This window comes from Arachis ipaensis, chromosome B7 (genome assembly GCF_059453495.1).
Source record: "Arachis ipaensis isolate K30076 ecotype BB chromosome B7, ASM5945349v1, whole genome shotgun sequence".
Taxonomy (NCBI): domain Eukaryota; kingdom Viridiplantae; phylum Streptophyta; class Magnoliopsida; order Fabales; family Fabaceae; genus Arachis; species Arachis ipaensis.
This window is the reverse complement of record NC_142442.1, coordinates 18487269-18510067: the sequence shown is the minus strand read 5'-3', so window position 1 is coordinate 18510067 and position 22799 is coordinate 18487269. Positions and strand designations below refer to the sequence as shown.

The window sequence follows — 22799 nt, the reverse complement described above, 5'->3', positions numbered from 1 at the left end:
TAAAAGTCCCGTCGGAAATTATTTACCGACGGATTTTTTTCTGTCGGAAAATTACAGACGGATTTTTACCAGTTACCGACGGATTTTTCTTCTGTAAATTTTCTACCCATTTCCCAAAGGCGACGCACTTTCAGACGGATTTTCCGTCTGTATTACAGACAGATTTTCAGACGGATTTTCCGTCTGTAATTTGAACTTTGGAAAATTATCTTACACTCTAATTACAGACAGAAAATCCGTCTGTAAATCCGTCGGTAAGGTAAAATAGAATTTTTTTATTTTTCTAATTACGAAATAAACTTATTTTCATACAAAATAAATATAAATTTAATACAAATTTTTATCTAATTTGTATTCGAATATTTATAATATTTCAAAAAATAAACAAATTCATCGTATTATCAAACTAAAAGAAAAGTACTATAAACAAGCAAGTCAATATAAATCAAAACATAAAATGTATTGATCATCAACTATAATTCCTAGTATATTGTTCAACCATACTAAAACTATCAGCTATAGTCTTCAGTGTCATCTTCATCCTCATCATCATCATAGCCCTTATCCCAAGCGTGTATCTAACAACTTACTAATACGCTCATCTGTTTGTTGAGTAACACGCTGAAAAAGCTCTTCATTGAGATTATGAATCTGTTCTCGCAAATCAAGAACAGAATTTTGATTTTTTGGTGCTCTTCCAGATACAGAATTGGCAGAAGTGGTTCCAGACTTGATAGAGCTAGAAAAGAATGACCCTTTTCCAGCAGGGATGGATCCAGACAACATATTGTTCTGAAGTGACCTGTGATAAACCACAGAAGCCAAACATCAAACTAATCTGCAAAGAATTGCATTCGTATAAGTGTCTCACTAGAGTTTATATCGCCACTCGCTTCTCCTAAACAGTTTTTATTCAAGAAATCCAAGATGGTGTTATGTAATAATCACATATAATATGTTGACGAGTATCTTCTTACAGTTCCTAAAGAAGAGGCAGGTTTGAGAAGTTTCGAGGTATAGATCCATTGAGATTGTTATTGGCCAGATTGCTGCAACAGCAAGAGCATTACTACATCAGACTCATGTTGATCATCGCTAGCATGAAAATAAACGAACATTGTTATATATACAAAATATATAAATAAAATTGGCTATATATTGTCTAAAAGTTTATTTGTTGGCAAGTGTCCTGTAAGATGATTCCAGCTAAGATCTCTACAACATGAACCAACAACCACAAATTAGAGGGTAGCCATAAAAAGGAGAAGAAAATTATTTCAATGTCACTAGTCACAATGCAAAATCACCAGAGATAGCTAAACATACAAATAGCTAAGATTTGCTATTGGGCTAAAATCAGGAACAGTTCCTTGTAGATTGCAGTTTCTCAGACTCCTGCCAAGCCAAAGAGTAAACATTAGCCCCGAAAAATAAATAAAAAATAAAAATTGTTCTTATGTTCTTGAAGGTTAAGCTTGTGACTTAATATCCTGCTTGAGCTTGAGCTAGGAGCCCAAAGCATGTGATTTTTTACATACTTCCAAGTTCCAATCCATAACTTCACAAGTAAGCTCTTTGGCGATTAAGCATAAAGATTCAAAGACTCCCCATCTTTTACCACAAATTATATTTAAGAATGATACTATCAAAGGTAGGATATCAGACATTCGGATTGCATGGTTAAAATAATACTTACAGTTTTACAAGCATGGATAAGTTTGCATAGGTAGAAGGAATTCCATTCCCACTGAAATTATTGTTATCAAGTTGGCTGCAAGGGAAATCAAATAGATGCATATTAACTTCTATAATACACAAAGATGAAAAAGTTGATAACTGCTTCAAATAAAAAAGAAAATATATGGAAGTAGGACATACAGTATTCGCAACCCTTGGAGCATGGAGTATTCTGGTGGAAGATAACCAGATAAGTTGTTGTTGTCCATAAGCCTTTAAAAGTCATTTCAACAAAACAGGCACAGTTAAAACTTGAAAACAATTAATCAGTCCAGAAGGCATCTCAGGAAGCAAAATAAAGAGCTTAAATACTCACAGGTGGATAAGATTAGGCAGCTTCGAAAGTTCGGGTGGAAGTTGACCACTAAATGAGTTGTTGTTCATGTGGCTGCAGGGAATATGCAAACAAATCAGATAAGGTGATAAATAAGAAATCCAGCTTCAAGTTCAGTTGGTTGTGCATATGGGCCATCAGGATTCACTCACAGGTGTTTAACATTGGTCATGTTGGCAAATGACACTAGGATTGGACCCGACAATTGGTTTTCGTCGACTTGGAATCTGTTTAATTTTGTAAGGTTGCCCAGCTCATCCGGTAAGCTACCGGATAAATTATTTCCATTCAGAAGCCTGAAAGTACAAAGTATCATATATATATATATATATATATATATATATAAATTATTTCCATTCAGAAGCCTGAAAGTACAAAGCATCATATATATATATATATATATATATATATATATATATACAATTTCAACCAACTCTATAAACCTTGCTTCTAAACTCAGCCAACTAGATTACTCCATACATGTCTATTTATAACAACATCAGGACCAGCAGAAGTCCAAATTTAATTCTGGTTATACACATAGGCAATCATGATTGATCTTTTGAAACAAATCTTAGACAATATCAACAAGGATGACAGATAGAACAACACCTTCTTTGAAAAAAGAGAACTTGATGAGGATCAATTATAATAATTTCATCTTCTTTGGTATAGGTTCTTACAAGAGTTTTAGTGTTGCAATATTCCCAATCTCCTTTGGTATTGTGCCTGTCAGCTTATTCCACATGAAATCCCTTCAATTCAAGCACAAAACAATAAAAGATATTAGCATGATATAACATAACGTATTACTAGAAAACCCCTCTAAAGCTTTTCCTTTCTTTTTCTTTCCAGAGAATAATTCATAAAATTTTAAGCATATAAGTAAAAATATTAAGCATCTGGATATACAAAACTGTATAATAACAAATTAACAAGCAAAAGCTATTAACAGTCTAAAAAATGACCTGGATTTCATAGACTATACACAATTTTGATAAGTCTCATGAACCATTTTCCTTCATGCATATGCATGCCCTTTTAATCAACTTGGATTCTATTTGCTAAGTTCTACCTAATTTAAAATTAAAATTATATCTGATACACTTCTATCTAACGTCATTGCTTGACCATTTGAAAAACTAGTGCCATACAAAAGATATTCTCGCTATGAAGCTGGCAATGCCGCTTCTTGGCACTACACTTGTAACTCTCTCTGTGGCGTTCATGGCTGGTATCTACACAGTTATAAGCAAACTTACCTGGCTGGCCACATTTTCTTCTATATGCTCTCTTTGCTCCTCTCATCTTTTGCATCCAAATTCTCACGCTACATTTTCTACTACCCCTTTATCTTTTTAGAATCACTAGCTGAGAAGGAACCAGAGGAGCAAAAGAATTATAACTTGGTGCAAGCAATGGGCAACAAATTGGAGAAAGTAAAAAAAGAACGATAGATAAACTGATAATCTAAATAAAAAACGCAAATACCAAATTTTGAAAAATTGAATTCATTTATAATTTCACAGGGGCAAGACAAGTAGGATATGAATTCAGATATTTTGTGTCACAATCCGTAGAGCTATAACCTGATCTTAATGATTGATAGCAAATTGCGGTACTTAAGCCTGCAGTGGTTATATAATTGCTACCCTAAAGAAAAGAGGCTTACCATATAAAAAGCTGCCATAAAGTACACGTTGAGCATGCAAATGAAAACAAAATTGAAATTTTTTGCTACTAAAACTCGGATTAGCAATTTTTTCACTGATGTGCTTTGCATAGCTTCTCCAGAACTCGGATAATAGAGGAGAGTTGTGTTATGTAATATTATTAATAGAGGATAATAGCTACTAAAACTCCAAAACATTTCCTTTTCCTATTCAAGTGACAATTATGAACATAACAACTCCAAGCATGAGCCCTAAAACTGCAGTTTAGAATAGATTACCGAGCTTCCAGCTCTAAAAGTCTTCTCAACTGTATTCCCTGTAACATAGTTCTTGAGCTTGGTTCTCACAAATGCTGCTCCTTTTCCAGGTTTCACATGAAGAAACTCTAAACCATGCATCATGCAATTTCAAATAAACTAATGTCACATTATGCTCTAAATAATAATAAGCCCATAACTTCACATTATGTCTCTTCGAGTGTACTCTCTACTAGTAATTCTTAGCTTCCAATTTCTGCTTGATGCTTTAGATTTATCATTTTTTAAACAGAAATTAATTTAAAACCAACCTTAACGTGGCAGTGACATTATACTTGGGCAGCATCCTGCCACCAAAATAACCAAGTTAGTAACCAATTCCTATTTAACAAATCCATAGAATCAATTAGTGCACTAACCTGATATCTTTCATGAAAAGCTGTTTAGGCTTTTCCACCAAACTTGATATCATATCGGAATATCTGCTCCTCACTCCTCAGCCAAGTAGGTCATAGACAAAGCTAATTTTATTTTTCATTAATATTTAAGCTGAAAAGAAGGTCATAAAACAGAAGGAGAAAAAAAAAGGAACCTTTCAATATTCTATCTTAACATATCACCTAACTACTTCTACAACTTCCAAATCACAGAAGAGAGAATAATACTGCAATAAATAATCCTAATACTGTAATTTCTGCATAGATAAATTTATCTGCTGCAATAAGTGATTAAGAGAAGCCATAATCTAGAAGTTCAATTCCATTCTATATCTATAAGAGTTCAAAGAATTTCACTGTATTGCTAGAACACTGATTAATTAAGAATGTGCAATTCTAGGGTTCCAAAATAATTAACCAAGATGAAGGATTGAAAGCAATGCATTTATCCACACAAAAAAAAAATCACAAATAGAGTAGAATCGTGGAACAAGCTCAGAACAGGTGATCGAATCCCTAAGCTGGAAATTAGAAACATTTAAATAGAAGAAAGAGAATGGAAAGGGCAAAATTACCATCTGTTTTGAGATACCAGCATGTGATAGAAACTGTAACAGAAACAAGAAGCTCAATCAGCATCAACAACAACAAGAAGATAGAAACTGCGAAGAAAAACTGATAATCTAAAATTGGCACAGAAAAATTGAACCCTAAACAACAGAATCACAGGGAGGGGGCTCGTGCGACGCAAAGGATGATAGAGAGAGATCGTCCGACGCGAGTGGTCGCGGCAGCGGCGGAAGACGCCAAAAACTCAGAGGAACAACCGAACAATGGCAGCAGAGCGGCGGCGGAGGAGGAGGAGGAACGGAAGAGAGCGTGACGAAGAAGATCCATTGGAAAAAGAGAAATTAATTACATGAAATTAGAAAGCTGAGATGCGCCGCTGATGGAGGATTTGGAAGGGATGAGTGTAGAGATTTGGAGAAGTACCGTGATTGAAACGAGGAGCTTTTCACTCACAACTCTTATTTTAATATTTTCTGACGAAAAATTTTAAATTACAAACGGATTTTCGTCTGTAATAATTTAATAAAATGTAGCGTTTTGTCTACTTAATTACAGACGGAAAATCCGTCTGTAACTATTCCACGGAAAAAAAATTAATTTTTCCGACTGAATTATAGACGGATTCTCTTTTCCGTCTGTAATTTATGCTAATCTATTTTTTTTGTTTTCCGACAAAAAAATCCCTCTGAAATTCCGTCTGTATTTCAGTGGGATAAAATCCGTCGGAAATATCCATCTGTAATAACTAGTTTTCTAGTAGTGGTTGATAATATTATTTATAATATGTTTAATAATAGTGATGTCTTCGTAAATATTTTGTGCTATTATATTTTATTGGTTATTTTATTGGTTATATTTTATAATAGTGCTAATTTTTTTTGTATAATATAAAAAAAAGTACATGTCAATATATAATTGTGTAAGAGAGATCAAAAAACATAAATTTAAAAAAGACTAAAATTCAAACTAAACAATCACAATTTTTTTTTAAATTTAGGTTTAAATAATGAAATCTCTTTCTCTTTGTAAATTAATTATTCAATAAATTTTTGTGATTTGATTGTAGAATTGATTCGGTGTAAAATTTACAGTAAAAGTTTTTTTTAATGAAATTAACCATTCCATGCAAGACTAAAACTTCACTAAATAAAGGGTTGTACTATGTGTACACTAAAATTATTCACTAAAGTCAGCCACCAATATAAAATATATATACATATGTATTATATCTATTATATACTACTAATTTTACAACCAAAATGTGTCACATATTAATTTCTTATTGTAATTAAAATAAAAATTTTCTTTCCAAAATTTAAGAATTATTCCATCATCTCTCACCTTTTCTCTATCTCTCTCGTTCTTTCACTCACTCTATCTCTCTTATATATCATTATTAATTATTAATTATAAATTTGACAATCAAAATATACAACATGACATTCTCTAATTACATTCAAATAAAATTAAAATTTTAAAATTGAATATAGTTATATTGTATATTGTATTTATATATTACTAACTAATTTAATAACTAAAATGTGTCATATGACACTCTCTTATTAAAATTTAGAAAAAATATTTTCTTCCAAAATTACTAAACCTCCTTCTTACATTCTCTTATCTATCTCTCTTTTTTTCTGTTTCTCTCTATCATTCGCACTCTATATATAATTTATATTTTATATTAGTAATTTGACAAATCAAAATATGCCGCCAAATATTCTTTTATTGTAATCAAATAAAATTTTTCTTTAGCTTCCAAAATTAACAATAAATTTTTTAGTATTTCATATGAAAGAGTTTAACTTTTTAATAATAATTAATTTTAACATTCGTTATCTAAAATTTGAAAGAATTTATAACTTGTATACTCTTATATTTAATTAGGTGTTAAGTTTGTTGTACAAATAAAAATAATTAATTTCTGTGCTTGTTATTTAAAAATAATATTTGTTACTCTATATATATAAAACTATAATTAGATATTAGCATAAAAAAATTTATATCAATTCTAACTTTTAATCACAATATTAGTATTTTTTTTAAATTATATACAATAAATATTTGAAAAAAAAGTAAAAACATAAATTAGAAAGATAAGTAGAAAAAATTTAAAGCTAAATAAAAAATATGTATATAATAAGATTTTTTATTTAAATTATATTATGTTGTTAATTTTATTTTTTATAGAATAAAATGGTAGAGAAAAATAGACAATGAGAGAAAAGAGAGAGAAAGATAAAAAAGAAGAATGGGAGTAGGAGTTTGTTAATTTTGGAAGTTAAAATTTTTTTTATTTTAATTACAATAAAAGAATATTTGGTGGCACATTTTGATTTGTCAAATTTCTAATATAAAATATAAATTATATATAGAGTGCGAAGGATAGAGAGAAGTAGAAAAAAAAAGAGGTAGATAAGAGAATGTAAGAAGGAGATTTAGTAATTTTGGAAGAAAATATTTTCTTTAAATTTTAATAAGAGAGTGTCATGTGACACATTTTAGTTATTAAATTTGTTAGTAATATATAAATATAATATATAATATAGCTATATTCAATTTCAAAATTTTAATTTTGTTTGAATGTAATTAGAGAATGCCATGTTGTATATTTTGATTGTCAAATTTATAATTAGTAATTGATAATGATATATAAGAGAGATAGAGTGAGTGAAGGAAAGAGAGAGATAGAGGAAGGGAGAGAGAGAAGAGGAGAGAACTCTTTAATTTTCGAGAGAAAAATTTGATTTTAATTGCAATGAAAAGTGACATGTGGCATATTTTAGTTGTAAAATTAGTAGTATATAATAGATAATAAATGTGTATTTATATTCTAACATATATTTTATACTGGTGACTAACTTTAATGTTTATAACATGTATTTTACAAATGTTAATATATTTATATTAATTCATTATTATTTTTTTGTATAATTATTAAAAAAAAACGAACACTCTCAGTCCAACAATTTTTTAAACAAATATAAAAAATAAATCTTACAAATATATGTGGTAAAAAAATATTAATTTTGTTCCCTTAATAAAATTTTTAGGGTATTATAATATTTTTTACGGTTATTTTTTTAGAGAAATACAAACAAACTAAGGAATATATTATTAAAGAAATAAATTTTATTTTACAATTGTGCCAGAAAAAAAATTATTGGACCTCATGCTTGTGCAGTTTTGATTTTATTTTGTATAATGACCTAATAATATTTTTGTCCAAGATTCAATAACATATAAAGTAACCTCAAATGATAATTTTATCTACATGATAACTTTTTAGTAATTATTGCACACTCTTAACCACCCTTTGACTATTGAAAAGTTGTGAAGCCAAATCTACCAAGTGTCATTATTTTATTTGAAGGTCAATTCTTGGCCCTCTTTAGCCATTAATATTCTGGTTAGAGACTTCACCATATAAATATATGTATTATAAAATAATTTTTCAGAAAAAAATTAATAAAATAGAATAATTTAAGAATAATATTACATAATCAGCAAATATTATTATTTTTTATCAGTACTTGGTCAGCAATAATTTATACCCATATTTATGAATATTTTATATACAAGAAACAAATAATTTATACTTATATTTATTAGAATTTTATACACATGAATCAATATCATTTACACACATATTTTTTAAAATTTACACACATAAATTAATAAAATTTATTTATTAAAAATAATTTAGTATTTATGTTGATCAATTGATAACCAAAAATTAAGGTATGAAATTGTTAGTTAAAAATTATTAGACAATAATTTAGTTAAATATATCAAATAATCATATAACAGTTCAACTTTTAAATTTCCACGAAAAAATTAATGGCTCAAAGAGTTACGTGAAAGGGCATAAAATCCAAAATAATATTAGGTCTTTGTTGTATGATGTAGGTTAATTAATTCATATTTAGTGAAAGGGCATAAAAATCCAAGATAAGATGCGATGCGTTTACTGACCAGCATGGATATAAGACTTTATCCAGAAGATGCGCCAAAGAGGGTCCCCAAGACACACCATCAGCATCAGTCACAAAGTATTTGGAAACAGGTGAGAGGCTATACAGTAGCCTGTGGTGCAAGTTATTAGAGCTTTCTGGATCTTCAACAACAGAACAAGACAGTAATGAATGACTTGCAAGAAGCCTTAGAACACGATCCAACATTGATGCTGCTTCAGGGTTGTTGCTTCCAATGCGATCCACAATGTCTTTTGCTGAGAGCTTTGCACCTTCGCCTTCTTTTGCTATGATCTCAAATACACCAAGCTCTATTGTGGTCCTCACAGCCATTGGAACCGCAATTGAACATGCCATTTGTGCAAACAAAAAGGCATCATCTTCTTGTTTCTCAAGTTTTGCATCGGAAACATTTGATGCAAGAGCCATATATGTGAATTCGGAAATTAAGTAAACCACGCAACAAAGCAGAGAAATTATTAGATGGTGTTAGTTGTGTATGTAGCTTAGAGTTGGAGTCTATATAAACTGAATTACATTATAATGTGGATATGGGAAGAGACTGTATTCGTGGGTGAACCCTGCAATAATTGAACTCATCGATCTAGGAGAGTATACAGAAATTGGTGTATCATATCATATCTATGTATCTCATGTATGACTTACGTAAAAGTTTAAGAATAATAAGAGAGGTAGTTTTTTAAAGGATTTTAACGATAAATTCGGAATTTTTCAAGGAAAAAATAAGTGTCAAATAAGTCTTTAAAACAATTTTACAATAAATTTATGAGTTTTTAGGGGGAAAAATATTGTGCAAGTCTTTTAAAGAATCATAGGGAAACACTTAGCCTGCAAGTATGGAACCGATTAAAAGATAGAATGAATTCCGTGTTATATATATATATTGAGTGTTGCAAATTTTCAGGATTTTACTCGGGATTTTTTACTCGAAAACTTATAAAACAATCCTAAAATTTTGTTGGGAACTTAATTTTTTTATTTAGAATTTTATAAGACTGTCTTAAAATTTTCAGGACATACTTATATTTTTTTTTTAAACAGGGCATACTTATCTTATTATTTTTTGTATATTATCTATAGGTTAATAAGTTATTTGTTAATAATTAGCTTTATTATCTGTGCAAAGCACCGGAAAATACTATAACGAAATATAAGAATAAATATTAAGAAAAATTTAAGGGTTGATAATTTTAATATATATTAATTAATATTTTTAACCAATAATCTAATATTTTTGTTGAGCAGTTTAATATTATATTTTTAGCTAATATTTTTAAATATTATTAATTAAAAATAATAAATTGTGCTCATTAAAAAAAAAAGAATTAACAAAATTGTGGGTCATGAATCAATAAAGAACTAAATAAAATCGGGTTGTTTATTTGAATTGTCAATCTTATCATCAAATATAATTAAAAAAACAGTATTGGCAATAGGCTCATCACATTATTAGGTACAACGGGAATAATTATGTCCACTAAGATGACTTTCCCAGCATTCTTAGGAATAATCTAATAACAATTCTTCTTCGGCTTTTTTTCAATTTATTTTTTAAATAAATATTATAAATATATTAATTTTCAAAATTTACACTTGTAAACTAAATGACTTTCATAGAGTACACTTTTACCATTTTACCTGAGTAATTCGCGAAATAAATTTCGGACACATTATATACCAACTTGCCTTTTTCTATCTTATATGTTTTCCGCGCAAAGCGCGGATGATAAGACTAGTTGAAATAACAAATAAGTGGCTAACATAATTATAAATGATACAAAAGCTTTTCACATGAACCAAGCAAAAAGTTAACAAAAAGAAACACCCATTATTGGCAATAAACCAGTAATTTTGTTTATACTCAATAATTGACATCCATAAATAGTAGTGTCTGATGTTCCAATTTCCACCTACTACACAAGTTTACTTTAATTTATGAAAAAGTATAGGTAGACAATGAAAATATTAAATAATGTGAATAATAAATATATTGGATGTTCATTTTACTAGGTGTGCGGATAGTTATTCTAATATTAAAATTTAGATGGGTAATTTAGAAGTGTAGTGTATTTTAATTTGATTAGTGATTGTTCATGTTGTTCAAAAAAATTATTGATTAGCTAGCAGTACCCACCCTTAATTTATATATAGAGACCAATTAAAACTACATCATCATCATCTATTTCATAATAACTTTCCTATCAATTCAAAACTCACTCAAACATGGCCCTTGCATCAGATTCCAACGGGGAACCCCAAAAGTACTACCTCAAACACTACTAGAAAACTAATTATTACAAACGGTGATTTTCGACGGATTTTATCCCACGAAAATACAGACGAAATTTTAGAGAGATTTTTTTGTCGAAAAATAAAAAAAATGAATTAGCATAAATTACAGACGAAAAACAAAATTCGTCGATAATTTTGTCGGTAAAATTAATTTTTTTCCATAGAAAATAGTTACAGACGGATTTTTCGTCTGTAATTAAATAGACAAAATACTATATTTTATCAAATTATTACAGACGGAAAAATCCGTCTATAACTTAAAATTTTCTGTCGAAAACATTGAGCTAACCCTAACTTACACCCTAGTCTCTCGAGCTCCATTCACCCTCCACGCTAGTGAAGAGCTTCTTCCTCTATCCGTCCACGCTCTCTCCGTCCACGCTCTCTCTCCGTCCACGAGTTGCTTTCACCGCTGCTGCCGCCGCTCGCGTCGCACAATCTCATCACTGACCTCAGCAACGGCCATTCGCTGGTTATCCTCATCTACCGGTTCAGGAATCACTGCACTCATCCTTCAGGGAAGATCTCTGCCTCTAGTGGTCGCGGAGGTAGTTGCGTCGTCATCGTTCTCACCGCTCTGGGCCCATCCGCCTCCTTCATGCACGGTGTCATCTCCCTCCAACTTTGCGACGGTGCCGCTGTCTGTCGCCCAGCCAACCACAACCTTTGTAAACGAGTAAGGTGGCTTTGGCGGTGGGCGATTCAACCCCTCCGCTGCTACTCCGCCGTCCTGGATGGCAACTTCCTCCTCAGCTCGGCCCGAGCCATTTCCTCCAAATGCGCCAAATGTAGATCCATGTGTTCTTCTCTTGTGTGTTCTGGAATGAGAGCTAATTTTGATTGCAGTTTTGGAATTGAATTTTGGAATCCTACTCAAACTGAAATTGCTCTTGATTATACTGGTTGAAATTCAAAATTGAAAGCTAATTCTTCTTCTTCAGCCAAATCTGTTGCTTCTTCTTCGTTTTTTGCATAAATAGACAAAGATGAATGCTGAATTATTGCTCGATCTGCCAGCTCTGTTGATTTTGTTTGTTGTTGAGGTTAAAATGTAAAATTGAAATCTGATGAGTCTCTTTCTTCTCCTTTGATATGAACTTCTTCTGTAAGTTTTGGATTCCTTGCTGATTTTGAAGCTTTTGCTGTTGTAGACTCTAATTTTGCAATTTTATATTCTGAATCTGAATTCTAAAATTGGAGATATGTGATTATTGAATTTTCTGTTGCTAGCTTTGCTGAATTTTTGCTGAGTAGTGAAAATTCTGCATTTGATTTGGCCTGAATCTAGAAAATTGGAGGCTCCTGGAGTCGTTGATGATCGTTGATTTGGCTGTGGTTACTGTTCTAAGGTCGTATAATGAGACTGTATTTTTGGTTAGTCAAAATTATCCTTCATTTCCTTTTCACATTTGTTTTATCAGCTACTTTGGATCATATTGGTGGCATCCTGCGCTGCTCTATTAATTCAATCCATGGCAGCCAATCTTGGGGTCATCACTGGTACTTAAATCAATTTCATTTTATAGATACTTTTCAAGTACGCAAGCAACTAGCAATTTTCTCTTGTTTTTCGTTCACTCTCTACTGCTTGCAGGAAAGCACTTAGCAGAGCATTGTAGAAATGAATATCCTTGGGCTACCAACTTTATTCTTTGGTTTATTGCTAAAATTGCCATAGTCGCCTGTGACATTCCTGAAGGTATTCAGATTCATCTAGCAATTTTCTTTTATCTCATTTATTTGTATAATTACCATGTTTTATAGGATACAACAGAGTCCATGACTTTAAAACATGCACAACCACCAACATAAAAGTTAGATCCATGATTGGCAACCATATATTTCCATGTTTTGAAATCTTGATCTCTCACTCTACATGTGCAGTAATTGGGACAGCCTTTGCATTAAACATGCTTTTCAGCATACCTGTTTGGATTGGTGTTATTCTGACAATACTCAGTACATTGATCCTCTTAGCTTTCCAGCAATATGGGGTAGTTTTCTGTGTTCCATTCTTCTCTACTATTATACGACAGGAAATTATTTGTATCCTGAACAAATTTATGGTCGTCATTGCATGTTATATTAGGTACTATCTATCTATATAACAACAATATGAGCCCGTTTCTATGTTGTTATTGAAACAGGTTAGAAAACTTGAATTCTTGATTGCATTTCTAGTATTTACAATTGCTGCATGCTTTTTTGCTGAGCTTGGATATGCAAAACCTGTTGCTAAAGAAGTTTTGAAGGGTCTTTTTGTGCCAGAACTAAAAGGAAGCGGTGCTACTGGTCTCACGATTTCACTCCTAGGGGCTATGGTTATGCCGTGCGTTCTCCCTGTCTTCTACAGCCATTTGATTTTTCTTTCCTTTTGAAATGTATTCTCAAGCTTTGTTTCTTTGTGAATTCTGCAGATTATCCAGTATACCACTCACTGTATGATGATTTCATCTGAATGCAGAAATTTGGAGATCCTATGTTTCATAGGCATGTTGCAGGTTGGTGGCATTCAATTTCTTTTTTCAGTTTATGTCACATTAAACTCCATCTCAGTTAACTCTAATGATATCAAAATGTTTCTTGAAGAGTTAAGAATTTAATAATTACATATACAACTACAGGTTAAAATATGTTAACTTTTCCGCAATTAGTATATTCACAATATATACACATAGTGTTACAAATGGGAAAGTTCTGTTATCATGTTTGACACTTCATGACCTTATTTGATATGAGAATGTTTCTCCGCATTGAATCGAATCAAATCCTAACAAGTGGTAACAGGATCTATGTCATTTCATATGTTAGGCGAAAGAATAGGTGAAGGAACTATAGAAACCACAAGAGAAACTGTAACTACATATACTTAATTCACTTGAATGACAATTGGTTCTGTTGTGGAAAATAGTTGCAAGTATTTGGGGTCTAGTAGCATTATGGCTAGCAGATGAAGAGTTCTTACCTTTTGATTATCAATCATATGCTAAGGAGCTCCAGGTGTGTTAACTTTGTACTTTTTACACTCAGACTGTTGTCACTGAATTCGACATGGCAATATAGTGCCATATAATCTATGTAGCCGACCTCACATTATGAGATAAGGATCGTTGTAACTGAATTTTATAAAGATATTCATGAAACCAAAATGTTTGAATCACAGCTTAATGTGAAGAACTTGGAAGATGAGATTTCAAATAAAGACATGAATTTGTCTCCTATATTGAAGTCAATCAAGGAGCTTGAGAAAGCAGCAATCAAGATAAATGACCAGAGAAAGGTATCATTTGGCCAAGTTTAAACTTAAAACAAACACAAGTTCTTAAAATAACAACTATCATATAATAAAGTGTTTTCTTTTCTTTTCTTTTGTTTTTCTTTTTGTTCAGGAAATAGAAGCAAGTAAAGGTTGGAGAACATGGAAAGAGTACCAAATGAAAGTAAGAGATGTGAATGATAGACTTATGATGGATGAACGTGCATTCACTGACAGAGATGGCCTCTTAGGAATGACATGGCATAAGCATTTGGTGAGTATATAGTTTTTTACTCTAAGAAGCAAGTGTTTTCTAGGCCAGTTTCCTCATTCTTCTTCTGACTTATAATATCACATAGTCTTATTAATAAATACCATGTAAATATTAGATGAATTCTACTGTTTTGAATGAAACCAGGGTTCTAACTTCTAAGAAAGATGAAATTGAAGAAACCAAGCAAGCAAAGTAGAGAAGAAACATCAAACATGGCTGCTACTGTTGGAATCACAGAATTTATTGGAGCAGAGATGATTGAGAAGGCAATTTCTTAGTAGATGAAGCTATTTTATTCAAGATAAAGTCAAAGAAGGCAAAGGTCCTTGTTGAGGTAAATCTATATTGCGCCTTTCAATTGAAAGGCAAATTCAGTTGCCAAATATTAGTATAGTTGTGATGTGTGTGTGAAGACCATTTAGAAGGATGAATTTTTAAAACTCTGCTTTGTGACAACTTCTATATCAGCAAACTCTATAAATAAAGAAGAGAGCTGTGTCAATACAAACTGTGTTTTCTTCCCTTTGCTGATTAAAATAAATAAAATATATAGAATATTATCTCAGTATTTCCATTAATCAATGTCACAAGGATCTGGTTTTTAAGATTTTGCGAGTTGCCTTATAAGCCATGAAAGTAATTAGGTACCTTGAAATATATTCTTTTTCTGGTTGAATAAGCCATTAGATTTTCTTTGTGCCAGAATTTCTTGTGCCAAAAAGGGAAGCATCAGTGAGAATTTCTTTGTGCCAGAATTTCTTGTATATCAAGAATGCTATTGTATCATCAAACTTAACTCCTTGAGGCACCAAATTTAAGAGAACAATGGTTTTCTCTAGTTGATGATTTGCTGCATTAGCTCCAACAATGCAAACCTGGTTGCGACTCAACAAAAGATTGGCTGCAATTTCCTCAGCTAGCTTGAAAACCAAAGGGAAGAACTTGTATATTGCAATGCTAATGTGGAGTTTAACTTGAAGTGGCTACACACAACCACAAGGAGATCCAGGAGGTGTATTTGTCAATGGCTCTGAGCAAGTCACCATCATGCAATCTAAAAGGAATAGGATTAATATAAAATCTTGTTTGTTTAAATTGTTAAAAATAAAGGAACTAGTAGTGTCAATGAGTAATGTAAATAGTTATAGTTCTGTCAATGGTTTATTTTTTTGGGTATCTTTTTTTTTTCAATTTACAGTGTGTTTGATGGAAGAAATTTAAAAAATAAACCTAAAGTATTCATTTTGCAATGGAAAAATTTAAAAAAATTTCTATTTTACTTTACCGACGGATTTACAGACAGATTTTCTGTCTATAATCATAGTGTGAGATGATTTTTCAAAGTTCAAATTACAGACGAAAAATCCGTCGAAAAATCTGTCTGTAATTACAGACGAAAAATCCGTCGAAAAATTCGTCTGTAATTACAGACGAAAAATCCGTCTGAAAATCCGTCTGTAATTACAGACGGAAAATCCATCAGAAAGTTCATCGCCTTTGGGAAATGGATAGAAAATTTACAGAGGGAAAATCCATCGGTAACTGGTAAAAATCCGTTTGTAATTTTTCGACGGAAAAAAATCCGTCGGTGAATAATTTCCGACGGAGCTTTTACAGAGGGACAAAATCCATCGGTAATTTCGTCGGTAACCAAAAATCCGTCTGTAATAAAGACTAAATCCGTCTGTAAATCTGTCTGTATTAATCCATTTTCTAGTTGTGAAACCAGAAATTGATGATCAAGAACAAGAACAAGAGGATGGGTTCTTGATTGCAAGGCAAATAACAAGTTCATCAGTTGTGGTTCCAATGGTTTTGAGGACAGTCATAGAGCTTGGTGTATTTGACATCATAACAAAAGAATGCGAAGGTGCAAAGCTCTCAGGTTTTAGAATGTTCCAAATGGATGTTAAATGTGCTTTCTTTAATGGCTTTATAGATAGAGAAGTATTTGTGGCACAACCCCCCGGTTTTGAAAATAAAGAATTTCTAAATCATGTTTTTAAACTTTCAAAGGCTCTTTATGGCCTTAGGCAAGCTCCAAGAGCTTGGTATGAAAGGCTTAGTGCCTTCTTAATGGAAAATTACTTTCAAAGGGGTACCACCGATACTACTTTATTTATCAAAGAATCTAATGATGATATTCTTCTTGTTCAAGTTTATGTGGATGATATTGTGTTTGGTTCGGCCAATAAAACCTTGTGTGAAGAGTTTGGAAAACTTATGACTAGTGAGTCTGAAATGAGTTTAATGGGAGAATTAACCTTTTTCCTTGGTCTCCAAATTGAACAAACTCCTAGTGGTATTTTTATTCACCAAGGTAAATATGCAAAATAATTAATCAAAAAATTTGGCCTTGAAAATTCCAAACCAATGGAAACACCTATGCATCCAAATACTAAACTTGAAAATGATGAAAACGGCAAAGATATGGATGAAACACGGTATAGAGGAATGATAAGTTCACTCATGTATCTTACTTTCTCTGGGCCGGATATTGTTCAAAGTGTGGGTGTATGTTCAAGGTTTCAATTTCACCCAAAAGAATCCCATCTTTCAGCCGTCAAAAGAATCATTAGATACATTAAGGGAACTTGTGATTTTGGCTTATGGTATCCTAGATCTGATGATTTTTGTGCAGTAGGATTTTGTGATGCAGATTATGCGGGAGATCGGGTGGATAGACGGAGCACATCCAAAATGTGTTGCTTCCTTGGAAGCTCACTAAACATGTGGTCAAGCAAGAAATAAGCCACAGTTGCTCTATCCATGGCTGAAGTTGAATACATATCTGCCTCTGCTTGTTGTTCTCAATTAATTTGGTTAAAAACCCAATTAGAGGATTATAAATTGAAAATCAATAGCATACCTTGTGATAATATGAGTGCAATAAATATTTCTAAAAATCATGTTCTGTACTCTAGAACTAAGCACATTGAAGTTAGATATCATTTTATTAGAGAACATGTGCAAAAAGGTACTATTGATATTCAATTTGTGAAATCCAAAGAACAACTCGCTGATATATTCACTAAACCTTTGTGTGAAGATAGGTTCTGTTCATTAAGGAACAATTTGGGTATGCTGGATTTAAGTTCTGTTGAAAAATCGTGATTTTATTGATCCTGTTTGTTTTTGTCTCGTAGGTTGGAAGGAGACAAATCTGGGAAGGTAGTGAATAAGCCAGGAAACAGGGGGAGACTGATCACAAGCGTTACTGAACATAAGGCCTACCAAACTCTTTTGACCCATTCCATGACTCTGGCCCGTTTGATTTCTTCATCATTTTTTAAAAAAATTAATTTTTGGAGGTTATCACATCATATCTTTATAGGGAGAGTTCATGTCAAATCAAAATCTTTTCCCCTACTCTCTCCCTTGATTCAAGGAAAAGATCTTTTAGTTACTTTTTAATTTTAAAAGATTTCCTTGATGATAACCGCTCCATTAAATATCCATTATTCTATTAATCCTCTCTCCACTCAGCATTAAATGCAGTTGTAACCTCTCTCCATTCTCTAATCCATTCGGCCATCCCTTCATCTTCTCACTCTCTTCTTCATTTTCTATCATGAAAAATAAGTTGGCACCTAAAAGAAGCAACCGAACCCATCTTCCAAAAATCCTTCATCTGCTCCTCAAACCCACACCCATATCCATATACATTCTACTTCATCTTCTTCCCCTTCTTCACAATCAACCGAAGCCATGAGGAGGAAAGTAATTGCTCAGAGAACCTCTTCTCGCAAAAAGGTTGGAAAAGAGAAAGAGCCTATGGTCGAAGAAGAAGAAGCTTCACAATCCTCTCCACCTCCTTCACCCCAAGGCGATCAACTCCTCATCCATCTGGCCGAAGCTCTCAGCGTTCAAAAGGTTACGTTCTTCGCAACACTAGAGAACCACCAAACTTGGATTCTCTAGACTTCAAGAATAAGTTCAACAAGAATCATTCTCACTTTGATCTGGCTCGGTTCAACTCTTGCGTTGCCTACGAGTTCCATGGTCAAGTTCTAGTCAACTGTCAACTGTGTGCCTCTCACATAGTGAATCTAGAGACTCTGGGTACAAAGAGAATTGACTTCTCTACTCTGTTTGACAATCTCAAGTGGACTCCACTATTCAAGATTCAAAAGCCGATTTAACCAAATTAAGTTCGTGAGTTTTACGCGAACATGATGTACCATGATGGAGCAATCCATTCTTATGTCAAGAAGGTGCATCTGACCTTAAACAGAGAAACTATTAGTACTGCCTTAGGGTATACTGATGAAGGAGCCACAGCATAAATATCAGGAAAAGTGGGACTCTCAAGTTGGGATTTCCTATAAGATTGCCCTAACTTAAGTTTGTGAAAATTTCTCTGCACTTGATGGGACTGTTCTGACTCACAAAGCTCTCGGGCCTGTGAGAGCTCTGCTTCACCGCATTATCAACTACATTCTAATGCCACAGAGCGGTTCCTATGAGAGAGTAACAGGTTGTGATACCCTAGTTCTCTTTGCTATTCTTACTTCTTCATCTATTTTATTTGCTTATTTAATGGTGCGTCACATGTGGGACTGTGTACGTAGTGATAAGAAGGCGAATATGCTTTATGGTATTTTTCTTACATGTATCTTTGAACATTTTCATGTTGATTTAATCAATGAGCCTGTAGAAAACAAGGTGTCTACCATCAAAGGAGGCGGAGTTTCTAGAACCGGAAAAGGAAATAAAGGAAAAAGCTCGATGCCAACCATGTCGTTTGATAGTGATCTTGAAAGTCGTCCTTCTGAGCCATCTAAGCTTGCTGAATCAATCAAGGACATTGTAAATGAGCTTTCACATATGTCCAAACTGATGGCACGTTCCTACAAAGAAGCTCGTAAGCAGGCTTATCAAAATGAAAAAGCATGGAACAAGTGTAATGAAATGATCAATCTGCTTCTCCAAAGCTTTGAAAAGGATATGGCTCCCTCCGACAAAGACAATGATCTCTCTGACTCTGATGTGAATCTATCTGATGCCTAACTGTTAGGCTCATTGCTGCCCATTTTTTTTGAACAATTTCTAAGTTTACTGCCCCTTTGGATTTAGTACTATTTTTTGTGTGTTGTTGGTTGACTGTACTTGGATAATTTGGACCCCTTTTGCTTTGGTTATTAAACTATTATTCTATATTTTGGCATGCTTTTTTTCATCTGTTTTGCAGGTCCCTCCTTGATGAAAAAAGGGGGAGGAATTAAAAAGGAAAGAAACAGAAACAGGGTTGAAATCTGTTGAAACATGTGCTCTAATTTCTGTTTTTTATTCTCTGATGATTATTGGTTCATGCTCTAATTTCTGCATTATCATGTTCTGAATTTTTTTGTGCTCTGATACCTTTTGCCAATTTTTTTATGAAGTTTTGTTTTTGATAACTGAATATGAGAAAATACTTCATTGAGACTGAATTATTGTTTTGTTTGGCAAAAAATTTTGTTGGGCAGGAAATTGTTTTGAACATGTTGATATAAGTATGTTGAGTCTTGGCTATTTGTTGCAATGTACTCTGAGAGTACTCCGGCATACTTTGTTATTGAACAATAAGCTATTTAAAAAGATAACCAATCAAGTTTTGATTATCTTATTCATCTGCTCAAAAATCAAACTGTTCAACATTTTTATGTTCTATATGTTGAATATATTATATTTTTTAGAACTGTATTAAGCTTGGTTTTTAAGACTATTACAGGTAATGCTCCCACTAATAAAATAGCACATATTAAGGGGGAGCTATCTAACAGATGGAAAAGGGGAAGATTCAAAATCTTTAAGGGAGTACTCTTAATCCTTATCATTTTTCTATTCAATTTTCAATAATGTTTGTTATCAAGAGGGAGATTGTTGAGTTTGAAAAACTTAAAATTAATGTGATGATCAAGCATTATTAAAAATAATTAATTATAAAATTATTAAATTAATTTTAAGGCTATTATAAATTAAATTAGCAAATTAACAATTTTGTTAGAATTTGCAGATTCTGTTGTTGGGCCGAAACTTACAACAAGCCCAATGTGATATTCAGCCTTGTACAGAATTTCAATTGATAAATGGCTAAAATAATTATTTGGTCAGCAAGATAATTGGGCCTAAAAATTATTCAGCAAAGCCCAAAACAAGGTTTCCAATTGCCCCAACTTTTGGTTGGACCGAAGTGAAAGAAGAAAGAATGAAATGGAGCATAATTGAGTTCGGTTACCCACTCCCCTCTTTGATGGAATTCAAATTTAATTAACTTTGATTTAATGCATACATTGGTAATATGAAAGAGAAAGTTTACATTAATTTGATTGCCATTAATGCATTACACATTACTAGGCATGGGGGTTTGGAAAGTGGAAATTTAACTCATTTTAATTTCTTTCTTTACTTCCATTGAAAGCTTTTCTCTCTTATCTCTCTTCTCTCTCTAGTTTTCGGTTATTTCATCTGTCAGGAAAGAAGAAGATGCAAGCTATCAGAGGTAGAAGCAGAGAAGCTTTGAAGAAGCAAGCAGCCAAGGTGATGATGGCCCTTGCAAAAAGAAGATCTACAGTATGGCACGGCTGAGATCTTTACCACTAAAGGTAAGATGTGGTGAAGAAGCCTCAAGATCTCCATACCTAAAATGGTAGCAATCCCATTCGGTCATAGAAGAAGATCCCTGTGGTATGGCTCGTTTCTACTTTTTGTTCATCCATCACAGAAGGTAGCTACTGTAGCTACGTGGAGGAGGAAGCAAAAGTGGAGCAGATGGAGCTGTCAAGGATCAAGTATTCATCAAGGGTCAGAAATCCTTCTTGGGGACCAAGTCAAGATGGAAGGCTTAGATTGATGAAGCTTGATGAGAAGGGATGAGAGAGAGGTAATTGCATATTGGTTTTGCTTTTGGGTCACTCTCTCCTCTCTCTGTCCGAACCGGTTTTGGTGTTGAAGAAGAAGAAGTTGGCTTGGTTGAACCGTTTCAACCTTGGAAGCTTCCCCTTCTATAATAAGGGTGAACGGCCAAGGCTTGAGACAAGGAGAGTAAGCACAGAGTTCTCATAACTACCCAAGCTAACAGAAGTTCTTCTCCTTCAATGTGTTTCATTTTGTATTTTCTTTAGTTTTGTCTGTCTGAGTCTCATGGTGAAAAAGGCAAACAGTGTGAGGTTTGTAAGAAAAAGCCAGTGAGTGAAAAAAGGCAGGGTGTACAAAATTAAATAAAAAGCCATATGTGTCTTATAGGTCCTTTGTACATCTATGAGTTGTGTATCATGATTCTGTGAGAATTTCCTTGCACGTTGGGTTAGCACTTAGCAGTTGAAAGCTTAGGGATAGATTCTGGACTTGTCCTGGATAGGAAGGGTAGTTCCTAGGAAGAATTGGCGTTTGTAATCTGTTTGATTATAGTGAAATTCCATCATTGTTGTGATGAAGACTGGATGTAGGCTGTACTGCACTTAGCAGCTGAACCAGGATACTTTTTGGTGTGATTCTCTCTTTCTCTTCTACTCCATTTCAGTTTCTGTTGCTAAGGAGACAAAAATTGAAAAATATCTCCTAACTGGGTACGAGACAAAAAGAAAATATCTCGTGTCTGGTTATGAGACAAAACACAGAAAATTCTCCTGAAACATTCTAAAAGGCAGCAAGTATTACTCAACGAAAAAGAGGCTAAGATTCAACCCCCTTCTCTTTGCCACTGATTACCATCAATTGGGAATGCCTAATTGATTATATTCTGCTAATAGTTGTAATTGTTACTTGAACTACTTGTTTTCTACTTGTGATTGCCTTGTTTGTTTGTTTGTCTATGCGAATTATCGGAGATGGAGGTATGGAGGAAAGGAGGAAAGACTTGGAGTTAGAGTTAAGTTAAGTTAGACTTAGATATCCCAAGAAGACCACCTTTTATGGCTTCCATTTAATACTTTTAAGGTTTATAATCTGAGTGTCGGCGTCCTAGGATTGCCTCTGGCATTCCCAAGA

General features: G+C 32.9%; 2 protein-coding genes across 9 annotated transcripts; one reads left to right on the top strand and one right to left on the bottom strand.

Moving 5' to 3' along the window:
• Positions 1 to 399: 399 nt before the first annotated feature.
• LOC107608843 (uncharacterized) lies at positions 400 to 9729 on the bottom strand. Of its 7 annotated transcripts, XM_088493878.1 has the most exons (10): positions 8987 to 9727; positions 5014 to 5046; positions 2755 to 2826; positions 2224 to 2367; positions 2054 to 2125; positions 1879 to 1950; positions 1697 to 1771; positions 1327 to 1395; positions 978 to 1049; positions 400 to 802 (listed from the first exon to the last, which is right to left on the bottom strand). In XM_088493878.1, exons 1-9 carry the CDS (start codon positions 9412 to 9414, stop codon positions 983 to 985), a joined length of 1032 nt encoding a protein of 343 aa, XP_088350004.1. In that variant the 5' UTR covers positions 9415 to 9727; the 3' UTR covers positions 400 to 802; positions 978 to 982. The 7 variants fall into 7 exon arrangements, 4 of the variants coding, with proteins under 4 accessions (XP_088350004.1, XP_088350001.1, XP_088350003.1 ...); XR_015892285.1 differs by lacking the exon at positions 5014 to 5046 and having other exon boundaries at positions 400 to 838; positions 978 to 1215; positions 2224 to 2436; positions 8987 to 9729; XR_015892284.1 differs by lacking the exon at positions 5014 to 5046 and having other exon boundaries at positions 978 to 1215; positions 2224 to 2436; positions 8987 to 9729.
• Positions 9730 to 11552: 1823 nt separating this feature from the next.
• On the top strand, positions 11553 to 16009 carry LOC107608842 (metal transporter Nramp1-like). Of its 2 annotated transcripts, none has more exons than XM_088493879.1 (10): positions 11553 to 12096; positions 12720 to 12798; positions 12893 to 12997; positions 13183 to 13292; positions 13446 to 13619; positions 13716 to 13799; positions 14462 to 14578; positions 14688 to 14828; positions 14973 to 15162; positions 15532 to 16009. In XM_088493879.1, exons 2-9 carry the CDS (start codon positions 12771 to 12773, stop codon positions 14985 to 14987), a joined length of 774 nt encoding a protein of 257 aa, XP_088350005.1. In that variant the 5' UTR covers positions 11553 to 12096; positions 12720 to 12770; the 3' UTR covers positions 14988 to 15162; positions 15532 to 16009. The 2 variants fall into 2 exon arrangements, with proteins under 2 accessions (XP_088350005.1, XP_088350006.1); XM_088493880.1 differs by having other exon boundaries at positions 11583 to 12096; positions 12587 to 12798.
• Positions 16010 to 22799: the final 6790 nt, after the last annotated feature.